The 16,047-nt window shown below is 42.0% G+C and overlaps 1 protein-coding gene across 1 annotated transcript in view; it reads right to left on the bottom strand.

The window, feature by feature from the left end:
* Positions 1–1,715: 1,715 nt before the first annotated feature.
* STK10 (serine/threonine kinase 10) overlaps positions 1,716–16,047 on the bottom strand; it is a 119,894-nt gene continuing 105,562 nt past the window's right edge. The window contains exons 18-19 of the mRNA XM_021698333.1: positions 14,883–14,996; positions 1,716–4,178 (exon numbers count right to left, since the gene is read on the bottom strand). Coding sequence (XP_021554008.1) covers positions 4,038–4,178; positions 14,883–14,996 — 255 coding nt within the window. The 3' untranslated portion in view covers positions 1,716–4,037. The remainder of the gene's footprint in view (positions 4,179–14,882; positions 14,997–16,047) is intronic.

The following is a 16,047-nucleotide window of genomic DNA, read 5'->3' as shown; positions in this document are numbered from 1 at the left end:
TTCACTTCAATATCAACAATATCTCTCCCCAGCTGGTCTGTTGAGTTGCTACTGTCATGATTTCAACTGTCCTTCCCCTGAGTAAACTCTTTTCCAGACTTCTTACTGCCCTTGGGTTGGAAAGGGTCAGTCTGAGCCCAGGCATGCCGGTCTGGCCCTGTTCTCTCCAGCCTCATGGCTCATAAACCTCATACCGCAGTCCCTGAATGTGTTTTGGCACATAGTAGTTTGTCCTCCTAGACTCAGTGTCACCACCTCTGGGAGCTCTTTCCTGGTTCTCTGAGGCTGCATCAGCCTGAACAGACACTCGCTTCTCCGGGTCTGTTTCCTCGGCAGGACAAGTATTTTGAAGGCAATGTCAATGTCTTACTCATTTCAGCATCTCTAGCACATAGTACATAAGAGGTATCAGTTCAAGTGGAATGATCTTATTTCTCAAGTTCCATGTATCCCTTGATGCATTTCTTCTTCACCTGTCTCATGAATCCTTTTTCCTGGGAATTCCAGTCATTTTTCTGTCCCTTAATGGGACGCATGCCAGCCACTGGTCTGTTTGCACCCCCATCTTCCAACACACTGAGTTCACAGACCTATGGGATACCCTGACAGTGGACCACCATCTGCTGGTCAGTAGGTTTTTAGGACAGTGACAGCTCAGGGCTGCAGACAGAGTAGGGGTCCTTAATTTTAAGGCATTCCATAAAGAATGTAAAACCCTTCTAAGAATAGTATTTTCAGATCTACAATATAAAGCACATAGATTACAAGTGAAAGTCATAATGAAATATAGGTATCAAAATGTTAGAAAACATATTGCTTATAGATGTGATATGTATGTATATATAATGCGATACACACATCTCAATCTTACATAACAGGATCTAGTGATTGGTCTAATAACTACTGTTATTTCAAAGTGATGAACAAAAGTTTTGAGGTGTCTGCACAGCGGTCTTGTGAGATGAAATCTCTGATTTCTACAGCTGACACAGTCCCAGGGACTGCTTATACTACTAGAGTTGGTTGCCTACATCCATACAGACAGGAAGTACTGAATTTCAGTTAGAGGTTAGTCAAACTAAAACCAAATCTTTTCCCATCCAGGTACAAAGACACCCTAAATTCTACTCTCTGATCCCTTGTTGGTGATAGGGGAGGTCTGTGGACCCCAGGTTAGGAACCCCTGAATGGGGCTTCAGAGGCATGGCGGAAAAATGCATTTAAGTACAGTGACTCTTAGTGTGTAATGGGCAACTGAGAGTAGGAGAGGAGGTGTGGTGGAAACAGCACCTCTAGGTCTGTTTGAATTTCATAGGCATCATTTACCAGTATTGTGAAGTTTGGCCCAACCTTCCCCTTGCTGTGTCCATTTCCTCGTCTATAAAATAGGAATGACAAGGTTTTCCTCACAGGTTGTTAAAAGGATTTAATAAGCTAACATGTAAAAACTCCTGGGGGTCAAATGTTTGATGTTAATGAGAATGTTAATGTTAAATGTCTGTAGAGCGCACGCACATGCACACACACACAAACACACACACACACACATAACTTCTTACAAAACAGAAACCCACCCCAAAGTCTGACTGGCTGTGTGACTCACAGAGATAGTAAACCCTTTCTCGCCTGGCAGATGTGGGTAAGTCTGCCCTGCTGTTTCCACCCCGATCTAAGAGAACAACCACAAAAGCAAACAGTCTCTCATCCTGTTATTTTATTAGAAGCATATTTACATTCTTGCAGTTAAACTTTGCAGAGAAAATTTTACAAAAGTTTTGTATAAAGTTTTGAAATGACATAAAAATAACTTCTATCCTTTATAAAGGGAAAATATAAGTTAGTTATATTTACTCTGCCAAAAATGGACTGAAAACGAGAAACAGTTCCATCTGTCCCTTACAGAGGAAACATTAGCACAGGGCATGAGGAATACTGTGTGGGCCTTCTCACTGATGGGTATGCACGCTGGCTCCATCATGAGGCTGGAGGACCCAACCTGCCCCCATCCAGAAAGGACGGGGGAGCTATCAGGCCTTGGGCAGCAAAGAACAGGGAAGGAGCAACTCTTTGAATAAGATTCAAGGAATCATGTAAATGTCAAGCCAAATAGGGGAATGATCAAAGACTTTCACCTGAACCATGGCATTTCACCTTAAATACTCTCACACCCCAGGCTGCAAAAGGCAATATTGTAAACAAAGCCAGTATCAGCCCTGCCTGACCATTTGCCAGTGCTGGCCTTGTCTGGTGGAACTCCGTCAATGTTCTGTAATTACACTGCTGCTAGTTCACATTTTCCCAGCACCTGTGCACCAAAAGGAATAGAAGGGGATGATGGTTTCCCTTGTCTCTCACATGTGAGACGAGAAAACTGTCCCATCTGGGTCAAATACTGAAGCAGACAAGCTGAATGTTCGCTAACTTAAGAGGACCCCTGCCTTCCCACAGCCCCCAGAGCATCTTCACTGTATACATAAGCCTTGGGAACCCAAGTCCCTTCTTGTTGTGTGGCTGCCCACCCTCCCCAAGATCCAGTTCTAACCAGTGCCACACAAACTTCAAGAGAATTGCTTTAGGACCAAGCATCAAACCTTAAACATTTAGGAGTGAAGGCAAAAGTCCTCCCTGGATCTTAGCCACTCCATCACCAGCAAAATGGTACCCAGACTTAATATATCATCCATATGATTCCTCAAAATCACCTTCAGTTTTGTTTTAGAGCAGGTATCTTCCTATAGAAGCCATTCATTTATATTTGTTTCAAGTCAGAAATCAAAGTGAACAAAGTTTTCTTTGTAGATAAACTGAATGCCTGTTTGAGCATGACTTTTACTAGGTTATCTACATCCTGCAGCCTGTGGGAATCAGAATCTGTCGGAGGCCAGCTGAGTAACCCCAAGGCCCAGGATTCCATCTGAGACACAGAAGCTTTGCATCCGCTGTGTTGCTGGGGGCAGGAAGCATTACATTTCGTCCTCAACAGAAATCCCAGTGACCGCCAGCCGGTGTCTCCAGTGTAAGGCCGGACTCCCGCTAGGAGAGGCAGAGGGAAACAGCCTTCCCATATCACCTGCAGACAGGATGGGCAGGTGTGAGACAGCAGCAGCCTAGGCACAGTCTTGTGTGGTATGGAATTGACCCCTGGACACAGGAGCCTGTGGGGGCCACAGGGAATCGCAGACTGGCAGCTCAGCTGGTACCATTTATGCCAGCACCCAGCACACTTCCCACCAGTGGCTTCACTTGCACACGCTCAGTGGCACTGGCTCACGCAGTGAACGTGTTTCAACCCACCTGGCACAAGAGGCCCAGGGCAGAGGCCAGCCTGGGTAATGCCAGGGGACCAAGCCTTATGTATGTGTATGCAGATGTGTGCAGGTAAGGCGGGGGCACGAGATGGCATGAAACACCCAAGACCAGCAGAATGAACAGTTCAGGCTCTCCTCCATCCCACTGTTGTAGATACGGCCTTGTCTCAAGAGAAAAGCAAATCGGGGGTTACTGGAAGGATGAGGGCACCCCCTGAGCAGCTGGCTGCAGGCTGGGCTTCACTAGGAACCAAAAGGGCTGTGAAGAGTCATGGTTTTTGTCTGATACTAGAAGGAATGGCTGAAAAGCTGGCAAGAATCACAATATGGACAAACTCATCATAACCAGTGGCAGCACTTTGTGCCCACAGACAGCAAAACCGGTGTTCTGGCAAACAAGAGGGCCTCAAGGCTGCAAAACACCATTCCTCCTGGACCCTGACCCCACTAGCAGCCCAGATCACTGACAACTTGAAGAGATGTGGGGCTCAAACAGGACATACATTAGGATCAGGCCACACATAATAAAACCTCGCCCTCCATAAATGAGCGAGAATTAAGAAACACTAGGATGGGTCTGTCGGGCACAGCTGGGGTAGCACAAGGCAACGGGCTGGATTCAAGTTATCATGGAAGCAAGAGGGAAGGGGGGTCCTGAGTTGCTTGTTCACAGAGGATGGATGGGCCTTGGAAGCGCCCCACCCTGCCAGCCACAGCTCCAGCTGGCTGTTAAGAAGTATCCACAGAGCTGTAGGGGAAGAACTTGGTGGCCTTATTTGGGGTGGTAGGGTTCAGGCATTCTGTCTCCTCATTCATTTTGAAGAACATCTCCTGTTCTCGCTTCTTCTGGTTCAGATCTTCTTCCAGAGCCTAGGACAGAGAGAGGGCAGACAGAGCTCAGTCAGATCCCATAGGACGGGTCTCCCTATTATAGGACCCCCACCAAAGTGGCCTTCTCTGGAAACTCGCCCACCCTCCGGGCCTTCAGTGCATAGTAACTTAGTCTTCCCTCTTTCCTTTCCCAGAGCCTCTTTCCTTTCCTCACCCGGAAGATAGGTACCACCTCTTGCTTCCTTCTGCCACAAGCATACAGGAGTTTGCTGTGGGCCAAGGGCTATAGTTTGGTGAATGCCAACTCACTGTGGGGGGAGGGGGGCAGATGCCAGTCTCCTGGCAGGAAAACAGCCAAATGAATGGGGAAAGACCCAAGGTAGAAAATGGACAGATTTAACAGCAGGAGGGGGGGGGGGGGGGGGTGGGAGTTGGTGGGGGCAGAAACGTCCAAGTACATAGTGTTCCTAATGAGAGCACTGCCCCACAGAGGTCATCCAGGGCATTGTTTTTAAAATAATGTGCCCTCACACCACCCCGAGATTCTGATTCTGAAAATTTGTGGTAGGTGTGGTAGGACAGGGGTTCTGTGTGTAATAAAAACACAAGCAGAGTGTCTAGTTGACCATTACTGCAGGAGCTTCCCTGGGGCACATGCAAGTTTATCTAGATAAATTGGATCCTACCAGAAAAATGTCTTGAGGGGTCTCCAATAATAGGCATTCAATTAAAAAGGGAAGCAAAGTGTACTGGAAAGAACATGAGCTTTTTTTTTTTTTAATACTTTTTTTTTTAAGATTTTTATTTATTTATTGAGAGAGCGAGCATGAGAGAGAGGAGGGTCAGAGAGAGAAGCAGACCCCCTGCTGAGCAGGGAGCCCGATACGGGACTCGGTCCCGGGACTCCAGGACCATGACCTGAGCCGAAGGCAGTCGCTTAACCAACTGACCCACCCAGGCGCCCTAGAACATGAGCTTTAAAGTCATACCGAATTCAGCTTTCTTATTACCAGCTGTGTGGCCTTCACATGTCACCTTTCTTCCTGTGTAAAATGGCAGTATCACTACCTATCTAGCAGGGCTGTTGTGAGGATTAAACTAAAAACTAATGGGTCATAATTACTGAGTACTTCCTACATGTCAGGTGTTATCCTAAGTGCATTATATCTTATTCAGTCTTCACCCTATGAGACAGATACTATTATTTCCATCTTATAGGTGGAGAAACTGAAGCTCAGAGGGCTTAGATCAATTGCCCCTGGTTACTCAGCTAGCTAGGGGCATAGCCAAGATGGGAACCTACCTCTAACTTCAGAGTTAAAGCTCTGAAACACTGTGGTCCACCATCTGCAAAGCTGGGCACATACCCGGGATGCTCAAGAAATGTGGCTTCATTATTAAGCATCTGACCATCAGCCCAATTTCTTTATTTTCACTAAGAAGTAACTATGTTCACAGGATTTGACCAGCCTTCTATTATGTGTCTTTTTTTTTAAAAAAAGATTTATTTGTTTATTTGAGAGAAAGAGACAGAGAACAAGCAGGGGGAGGGGCAGAAGAAGAGGGAGACAAGCAGATTCCCCACTGAGCAGGGAGCCTGATGTGGAGCTTGAGCCCAGGACCCTATGACCAGAACTGAAATCAAGAGTCGGACACTTAACCAACTGAGGCACCCAGGTGCCCCCTATTATGTGTCTCTTTTTAAGACTATTCTTCAGATGCCCTGAAATAGTCTCAACAAATAATTACCAGATCCTCCCTTATGCTCTTATTCCTTTAGTAGTACTAAATTCTAGTGAGTTCTCTATACTTCAAGGAGAGATGGGGAAGGGACACTGGATCACAATACCAATCTTTCCAATCTGTTATAGGATGTCCATGTGAAGGCAGGCAAGGTATTTGAAGTCATGCCTCATCTTGGACTTGACTGATATGAAATTTCTGGTAATTCACACAGATTCTTGGCTCAAGTTCTCCTTTGCTGGATGTATTATTAAAGTATTTGTGATAAGCAAACATTATATATAAGCAAGATAAAAGTAGTACTGTTTAAGCTTTTGTAACAGAAGTTACAAGATCCAGTGCCTGTGGGAGGTAGCCAAATGAACTGAATAAGTGAAGACAGCTAGGTGTGAGGCAGTGAGGAGTGGTGGGGATTGTGGTGAGGTGAAGAGCACATGCTATGTCTGAAGAAGGTGGTTTCTTCTTAGCCCCCAGCTGATGTGTGTCATGTGGTATGACAAACCCAGTGTTGCTAGAGCTCCTGGGTTTTCAAAAGAAACTGAAACTCAGGATTTTTACGTAAAATTTCCTTACACAGACATTCCTTGCAGATATTGTGGGTTTGGTTCCAGACTACCTCAATAAAGCAAATATCACAATAAAGTAAGTCAAATGAATTTATTTCCTAGTGCATATAAAAATCATGTTTACCAAAACAAGTTATGTTTATAGCATAGTATAGTCTTAAATGTGCAACAGCATGGTCTAAAAAAAAATGTACATACCATAATTAAAATGTACTTTATTGCTAAAAAATGCTAACCATCATCCGAGTTTTTAGCAATTCATAATGTTTTTGCTGGTGAAGGGTCTTGCCTCAGGCTTGATGGCTGCTGACTGAACAAGGGGTTGCTGAAGGTTGGGGTGGCTGTGGCAATTTTTTTTTATTATTGAAGTATAATTGACATACAATGTTTATATTACTTTCAGGTGTACAACATAGTGATTCGACAATGCTGTACATTATGCTTTGTTCGCCATGGTAAGTGTAGTTATTTCTTAATTTTTATTATTGAAGTTCACATACAAGACAGTTTCTTAAAATAAGACAACAGTGAAGTTTGCCACATCAACTGACTCTTCCTTTCACAAACATTCTCTGTAGCATGTGATGCCATCTGCCAGCATTTTACCCACAGAACTTCTTTCAAAATTAGAGTCAGTCCTCTCAAACCCTGCCTCTGTCTTATCAACTAACCATGCGATATTTCCAAATTTTTTGTCATTTCAATAATCTTCACCGGGAGTAGATTCCATCTCAAGAAACCACTTTCTTTGTTCATCCATAGGAAGCACTTCCTCATCCATTTAAGTTTTGTCCTGAGATTGCAGTATTTCAGCCACACCTTCAGGCTCCACTTCTAGTTCTTGTTGTCTTGCTGTTTCCACCACATCTGCAGTTATTTTCTCCACTGAAGTCTTGAATGCCTCAAAGTCGTCCATGACGGTTGGAATCATCTTCTTTCCAAACTCCTGTTCATGTTGATATCTTGACCTTTTCTCATGAATCGTGAATGTACTTAATGGCATCTAGAATGGTGAATCCTTTCTAGAAGGTTTTTGACTTACTTTGCCTAAATCCATCAGAAGAATTACTGTCTATGGCAGCTATAGCCTCAGGAAATGTATTTCTTAAATAATGACACTTGAAAGTCAAAATTACTCTTGACCCATGGGCTGCAGAATGGATATTGTGTTAGCAAGCATGAAAACATTGATCTTTTAAAACAACAACAACATCATTAGGGGTGTCTGGATGGCTTAGTCAGTTAAGTGTCCGGACTCTTGGTTTCAGCTCAGGTTATGATCTCAGGGTCAGGAGATCGAGCCCCACATTGAGCTCTGTGCTGGGCATGGAGCCTGCTTAAGATTCTCTCTCTCTCTCTCTCTCTCTCCCCCTTTACACCCCCCACCCCTGCTCACACATGCTCACGCTCTCTCTCTAAAAAACAAAAAACCATCAATCATGTACATTTCCATCAGAGCTCTTGGGTGACCAGGTGCACTGCTAATGAGCAGTAGGTCTCAACAGTAGGCTTAAAATAGTAAACCACACTGTGAGTGGATATGCTGTCATCAAGGCTTTGCTGTTCCATTTAGAGAACAAAGGTAGAGTAGATTTAGCATAATTCTTAAGGGCCCTGGGATTTTTGGAATGGTAAATGAGCACTGGCTTCAACTTAAAGTCACCAGTTGCACTAGCCTGTAATGAGAGTCAGCCTGTCCTTTGAAGCTCTGAAGGCAGGCACTGACTTCTCTCCAGCTATAAACTCTTCTTCTAACAGAAGGCTGTTATATTGAAAATCTGTTATCTAGTGTAGCCACTGTCATGAATTATCTCAGCTACATCTTCTGGATACCTTGCTGCAGCTTCTACATCAGCACTAGCTGCTTCACCTTGCACTTTTCTGTTCTGGAGACGGCTCCTTCCATTAAGCCTCATGAACCAAACTCTGCTAACTTCAAACTCTTCTTCTGCAGCTTCCTCACCTCTCAGTCTTCACAGAACTGAAGACAGGTAGGGCCTTGCGCTGGATTAGGTCTTGGCTTAAGGGAATTTGTGGCCGGTTTGATCTACAAAAATTTTCTCCATTTCAGCAGTGAGGCTGTTTGGCTTTCTTATCATTCATGTATTCACTAGAGTAGCACTTATAATGTCCTTCAAAACTTTTCCTTTGCGTTCACAACTTGACTATAACTGTTTGGTGCAAGAGGCCAGGTTTTGGCCTATCTCAATTTTCAACATTGCCTTCCTCACTAAGCCTAATCATTTCTAGCTTCTGATTTAAAGTGAGAGCCGTGCAGCTCTTCCTTTCACTTGAGCACTGCGAGGCCACTGTAGGGTTATTAACTAGCATAATTTCGATATTACTGTGTCTCATGGAATGAGGCCTGAGCAGAAAGGGAGAGAGCCAGGGGAATGGCCAGTCGACTAATGGAGCAGTCAGAAGATACACACCAATTGGCCATCTTATTGTTTTTTCCTAAAGTGTATTTTATGATTTATTTTATTGAAGTATAGTTGACACACAATGTTACATTAGTTTCAAGTGTACAACACAGTGATTTGACAAGTCTGTATATTATGCTATGCTCACCGCAAGTGTAACTACCATCTGTCACCACATAATGCTATTATAATACTCTTGACTATGTTCCCAATGCTGCAACTTTTATCCCTGTGACTTATTCATTCTACAACTGGAAGCTTGTATCTCCCACTCCCCTTCACCCATTTTTGTCCATCCCCTCACCCCTCTCCTCTCTGGCAACCATCAGTTCTCTACACTTAATGGGTTTGTTTCTGCTTTTTGTCTACTCTGTTCTGTTTAGATTCCACGTATATGTGAAACATACCATATTTTTCTTTCTGTGTCTGACTTATTTCACTTAGCATTATACCCTCACGTTGTCTGAAATGGCAAAAATCTCATTTTTCATGGCTAAGTAATATTCCAGTGTGTGTGTGTGTGTGTGTATCACGTCTTCTTTATGCATTCATCGATTGATGGACACTTGGGTTACTTCCCTATCTTGACTATTGTAAATAATGCTGCAATAAATATAGGGGTGCATGTATCTTTTCAAATTAATGTTTTTGTTTTGTTTTCTAAATACCCAATAGTGGAATTACTGGAGCATATGCTATTTCTAATTTTTTGAGGAACTTCCATACTGTTTCCCACAGTGGCTGCACCAACTTACATTTCCACCAACAGTGCACAAAAGTTCCTTCTTCTCGGCATCCATGTCAATACTTGTTATTTCTTGTCTTTTTAATATGAGCCATTCTGACAGGTGCAAGGTGATACCTGCTTGTGGTTTTGATTTGCATTTCCCTGATGATTAGTGATGTTGAACATCTTTTCATGTATCTGTTGGTCAAATGTCTGTCTTTGGAAAAATGTCTATTCATGTCCTCTACCCATTGGGGGGTTTTTTGGTGGTTAAGTTAAGTTCTTTATGTATTTTGGATATTAACCCCTTATCAGACATATCATTTGCAAATATCTTTTCCCACTCAGTAGGTTGCTTTTTCATTTTGTTGATGGTTTCCTTTGCTATGCAAAAAGGTTTTTAGTTTGGGGTAGTCCCAATAGTTTATTTTTGCTTTTGTTTCCCTTGCCTTAGGAGACATACCTAGGAAAAATACTACTATAGCCTATGTTAGAAAAATTACTGCCTATGCTGTCTTCTAGGATTTTTGATTTCAGGTCTCACATTTAGGTCTTTAATCCATTTTGAGTTTATTTTTATGTGTAGTATAAGAAAGTGGTTCATTTTCATTCTTTTGTATGGCTGTCCAGTTTTTTTTCTCCCCATTGTATATTCTTGCCTCCTTTGTCATAGATTAATTGACCATATAAGTGTGGGATTATTTCTGGGCTCTATTATGTTCCACTGATTTGTGTCTATTTTTGTGTCAGTACCATACTGTTTTGGTTATTCCAGCTTTGTAGTGTATGTTGAAATCTGAGATCCTGATACTTCCAGCTTTGTTATTTTTTAAGATTTCCTTCGCTATTTGGGGTCTTTTGTGGTTCCATACAAATTTTAGTATTATTCTAGTTCTGTGAAAAATACTGTTGGTATTTTGATAGGACTGCATTGAATCTGTAGATTGCTTTGAGCATATGGAAATTTTAACAGTGTTAATTCTTTCAGCCCATGAGCATGGAATATCTTTCCATTTGTTTTTGTCATCTTCAATTTCTTTTTTTTTTTTTTTAAAGATTTTATTTATTTATTTGACAGAGAGAGACACAGTGAGAGCAGGAACACAAGCAGGGGGAGCGGGAGAGGGAGAAGCAGGCTTCCCGCAGAGCAGGGAGCCCGATGTAGGGCTCGATCCCAGGACCCCAGGATCATGACCTGAGCCGAAGGCAGACGCTTAACGACTGAGCCACCCAGGTGCCCCATCTTCAATTTCTTTCATCAATGTCTTATAGTCTGGTTGATTCCTAGGTATTTTATTCTTTTGGGTGCAGTTATAAATGGGATTGCTTTCTTAACTTATCTTTATTGCTACTGTGTTATTAGTATATAGAAATACCACCTATTTCTGTGTATATTAGAAGTACTAAATTCAGTAAAGCTGCAGGACATAAAATTAAGTGTTTTTTTTTTTTTTGGTGGCGTCTTTAGGGTTTTCTATGTATAGTATTACGTCATCTGCAAATAGTAACAGTTAAAAGGCATCCAAATTGGTAAGGAAATATTTAATCTTTTTTTTAGCCCATTGCTGTGGCTAGGATTCTCACTACTATGCTGAATAAAAGTTATGAGAGTGGGCACACTCTCCTTGTCTTATTCCTGATCTTAGAGGAAAAGTTCTCAGTATTTTACCATTGAGTTATGTTTGCTGTGGGTTTTTCATATATGACCTTTATTATGTTGTATGTTCCCTCTAAACCCACTCTATTGAGAGTGTTTATCACCAACAGATGCTGGATTTTGTTAAAACTTTTTCTGCATCTACTGAGATGATATGACTTTTATCCTTCATTTTGTTGGTATGTATCATATTGACTGATCTTGCATCCCCAGAAAAAAATCCTACTTGATGATGGTAAATGATCCTTGTTGAATATGGTTTGCGAATACTTTGTTCAGAATTTTGGCACTTTGTTCATCAGGGATATGACCTGTGGTTTTCTCTTTTTTAGTGTCTTTGGTTTTAGTATCAGGATTAATTCTGGCCTCCTAGAATGTACTTGGAAGCATTCTTTGCTCTTCTATTTTTTGGAATAGACTGAGGAAAATAATCTCTTCTTTAAATGTTTGGTAGAATTCACTGTGAATCCATCTGGACCTAGGCTTTTTTGTTGGTGGTGGTAGTTTTTTGATTACCAATTTCATTTCATTCCTAATAATTGGTCTGTTCAGATTTTCTATTTCTTCCTGATTCAGTTTTAGAAGATTGTTTCTAGGAATTTATCCATTTCTTCTAGGTTGTCCAATTTGTTGGCATATAATGTTTTGTACTATTCTTTATAATCCTTTATATTTCTCTTGTGCTGGATGTTCCCTTTCATTTCTGATTTTATTGAGTCCTTTCTCTTTTTTTCTTGATAGACTGGCTAATTTTCTTGATAGACTGGCTAAAGGTTTATCCATTCTGTTTAACTCTTCAGAGAAGTGGCTCTTGGTATTCATTGTTAGTCTCAATTTCATTTGAAGCTCTAATCTTTATTTCCTATCTTCTATTAACCTTAGGCTTTGTTCTTTTCTAGCTCCTTTAGGCATAAGGTTATTTATGTGAGATTTTTTTCTTGTTTCTTGAGATAAGCCAGTATCACTATAAACTGTCCCAAAGATTTTGAATCACTCTCATACTGTTGTGGTTGGAAAAGATGCATGATATGATTTCAGTCTTCTTAAATTTATTGAGACTTGTTTTGAAGTTTACCATCTTTTGTGGTCAAGTTTCGTGGCACCCCAAAACAGACATCAAAGATCACTGATCACCATAACAAGTAATAATGAAAAGTTTAAAATATTGCAAGAATTACCAAAATCTGACACAGAGACATGAAGTAAGCAAATGCTATTGGAAAAATGACACTCATATATATACTCACCATGGGGTTGCCACAAACCATTAGTTTGGGGGAGGGGAACACAATTGTCTGTGAAGTACAATAAAACAGGTATGCCTGTACTTAATTTAAAGGTTGGCAACTTTTTTTTTTTTCTTTTAGATTTTATTTATTTATCTGAGAGAGAGTGCACAAGCAGGGGGAACGGCAGGTAGAGGGAGAAGCAGGCTTCCACTGAGCAAGGAGCCCGATGCAGGGCTCAATCCCAGGACCCTGGGATCATGACCCAAGCTGAAGGCTTGGTCAACCGACTGAGCCACCCAGGCGCCCCAAGGTTGGCAACTTTCAAAAAAATGTTGAGATTTCTATATGTTGGCCAAACCTAACACCTGTAAGCCAGTTTCAGTTTGTGACCTCTGCTATAGGAATAACAATTTAATTATCATAGCTACCACTTTCAGAGCAGAGACGTTTAGCAACTTGCCCAGGGTTTCACAGCTAGTAATAGGGGAGTCAGGACTTTATTGCATGCCTGTCTTACTCCAAAGCCTGTGCTCTGAAGCACTACTCTCTCATACCTACCACATATAGTCATCTATATGAGTCTGTAATCTTTTTTCTGTAAAGGGCCAGATTATAAATATTTTCAACTTTGCAGGCTGTGAGGTCTCTGTCACAACTAGTCAACTGCCGTGGTAGTGCAAAATCAGCCAGAGACATGAGCTTGGCTGTGTTCCAATAAAACTTTATTTACAAATATAGATGGTAGGCCAGATTTGGCCCATGGACAATAGTTTACTAACACTTGCTTTAAGGGAAGAAATGTTATCTACATTTTATAGCCCTAAAAAGCGAGGTTGAAAGGGAAGACTTGTCTGAGGCCATATTCTGTGTTAACTGTCACCCAAGCACCACTTTATTGCCGCTACCAGATATTCTGTACTTACTTGGAAGAAAGAAGTCTGAATTTTTCTAAAACTATTCTATAGTGTACAGTCATCTCCCCTGCCCCTGTATAGCTCAAGACTATAGACTATAATGCAAGAGTAATATCACTTCTGGTTCAGTGTTCCCACAGTAACCCAGATAGCTAATGACAGACGGTTCTACGTAGAGTTCTGCAAAAAAGGACGCCTGGGTGGGTCAGTTGGTTAAGTGTCTACCTTTGGCTCAGGTCATGATCCCAGAGTCCTGGAATCGAGTCCTGCATCAGGCTCCTTGTTCAGCAGGGAGTTTGCTTCTCCCTCTGCCCCTCCCCCCTGCTTGTAGTCTCCCTCTGTCTCTCAAATAAATAAAGTCCTAAAAAAAAAAAAAAAAAAGAATTCTGCATAATAGCAGCCCCACAGGCAAAATCCAATGCAGCTCCCCAGACATACACTGTGGTACCTCCTCTAAATCCAGGTGCCCTGGAAATAATGAGGCAGTTGCTAGAGGCAACGTGATCATTCATTTTCAGGATGTGCCAAGGATATAGAACACCCATGTAAGAGAACCAGGTGAACATTTATTTCCTGATACCAGAGTCAACCTATGTCAGCAGGAGCATTATTGATTTGAGTGTCAAGTATCAAAAGTCCCAACAGGCAGTGATAGAGAAAATGATAAACATGGGCCTACTAAGAGGAAGGTCTGGGACCGTGGCCACTTCCAGACAAAAAGCTCCATTAGCACAGGTGCGGAAGTCTCACTTCAAGGACTTCCGAGGCCATCAGACAGCTGAGGTGGGCAGCTGCCTCTTGTCCAGAACACAGTTAGAACAAGCAGAGCTGATGTATGATGGCAGAACCAACCTCAGGGCTTCAGGATACCTGATCAAGGGCAATTAGGGGGTAAGCTCTCTCCTCAGAGAGTTTAGGAGTGGAAGGAAAGGAGTATGTCCTTAGTCTGTTCTATGGGCTGGCTAATGACTTTTTGCATCACACTACACAATATTCACATCCACTTTACAGCTGACTGCACTGAGGACCTGTGATGGTTAATTTTACGTGTCAACCTCGCAAGACATGGTACCCAGTTGTTTGGTCAAATACCCATAGAGATGTCATTGGGAAGGAACTTTTAGATGTGATTAATATTTAACTCAGTAGACTCTGAGTAAAGTAGATTACCCTCCCTAATGTGGGTGAGCCTCGTCCAACTAGTTGAAGGCCTCAAGACTGAGGTTCCCCTAAGGAAAAAGGAATTCTGCCTCCAGACTGCCCTGGGACTCAAAACTGCAACATCAACTCTTCCCTGGGTCTCCAACCTGTAACCTGCCCTGCAGATTTCAGACTTAGCAGCTATCCACAATCGTATGAGCCAGTTTCTTAAAGTAAATGTATAAATCCATATCTTATTTATATCTGTATTCACATCGTAGGCAGACACCTGTGGCTCAGCATGAAGAGTCTACCACCAAGCCCACAAGCCCAGACATGGTTACCTTTTTGCGTGGCCGAAGCTTGTCCCGCCATTCCTTCAGGTTCTGGTTATGGCTCTCATCTAGAGCCTTCAGCTTCTGGGTTTCATGTTCTACCAGGAGGTGACACTTTTCATTCTGGAACAAATTCCAAGCAGAACAGGTAAGAAACTCAGAAGGCAGAGGTGGAGAGGGCTGAAACGTACCTCATGCTGTAGTCGTGACAGCACCAGCATTATATTCATTTATTTCTTCTCCTGGATTATAATTTATATGAAACTCTGTAAGTACATAGATACCAAGATACGCCTGGAGGAATATTTCAGAATATTCATGTTAATAGTTCTTATTATGTGATGGGATCTGCAGTAATTTGCAGCTCTCTTCTTTGTGCTTTTTTGCATTGTTTGAATTTTTCAACATGAACGTATATGTCACTTTAACAAAACTATAAAACATTAACAATAAATAAAAATAAGTCCCCTAATCCCACCACTAGAGGCAAACCACTGCAAAAGTTTAGATGTTCTAGATGTTGTTTAGCTCACCCTGTATATACATTTCTGAAACCTGCTTCCCCCAACCCTTAACATTATAATGTAACATTTCTACACAGAATTAACATTTTTCATAATCATTTTTAATGCCTACAGAATATCCCACAGTGTGGATTCATCAAATTTACTTAAACATTCCCCTATGTCTGGTCACTTAGGTTGCTCTTAATTTTCACTATTTTAAATAGCATTGTATTCATGCTTTGGACTGAATTGTGTCTCCCCAAAATTCGTATGTTGAAGCCCTAATCCCCAATATGATGGTATTTGGAGGTGGGACCTTTAGGAAAAAATTAAGTTTAGTTGAGGTCCTAGGGGTGGGGCCCTCATGATGGGATTAGTGTACTTAGAAGAGACACTAGAGGGGTTGCTTTCTCTTTCTCTCTGCCATGTGAGGACAGAGCAAGAAGGCAGACATCTGCAGGCCAGGAAGAGAGGCTTCACCAGAACCCAACCGCACTGGTAAGCTGATCTTAGACTTCCAGGCTCCAAAACTGTGAGAAAATAAACTGTCGTTTAGGCCACCTAGACTGGTATTTCGTTATGGCAGCCAGAGTTAAGATTCACTATATATGTAATTTTCTGTATTGTATGTCATTTCTTCAGGAGAAATTTGTAGTAAGGATGAGGAC

Source organism: Neomonachus schauinslandi, chromosome 7 (genome assembly GCF_002201575.2).
Source record: "Neomonachus schauinslandi chromosome 7, ASM220157v2, whole genome shotgun sequence".
Lineage (NCBI taxonomy): Eukaryota > Metazoa > Chordata > Mammalia > Carnivora > Phocidae > Neomonachus > Neomonachus schauinslandi.
This window is presented reverse-complemented; position numbering and strand designations above follow the sequence as displayed.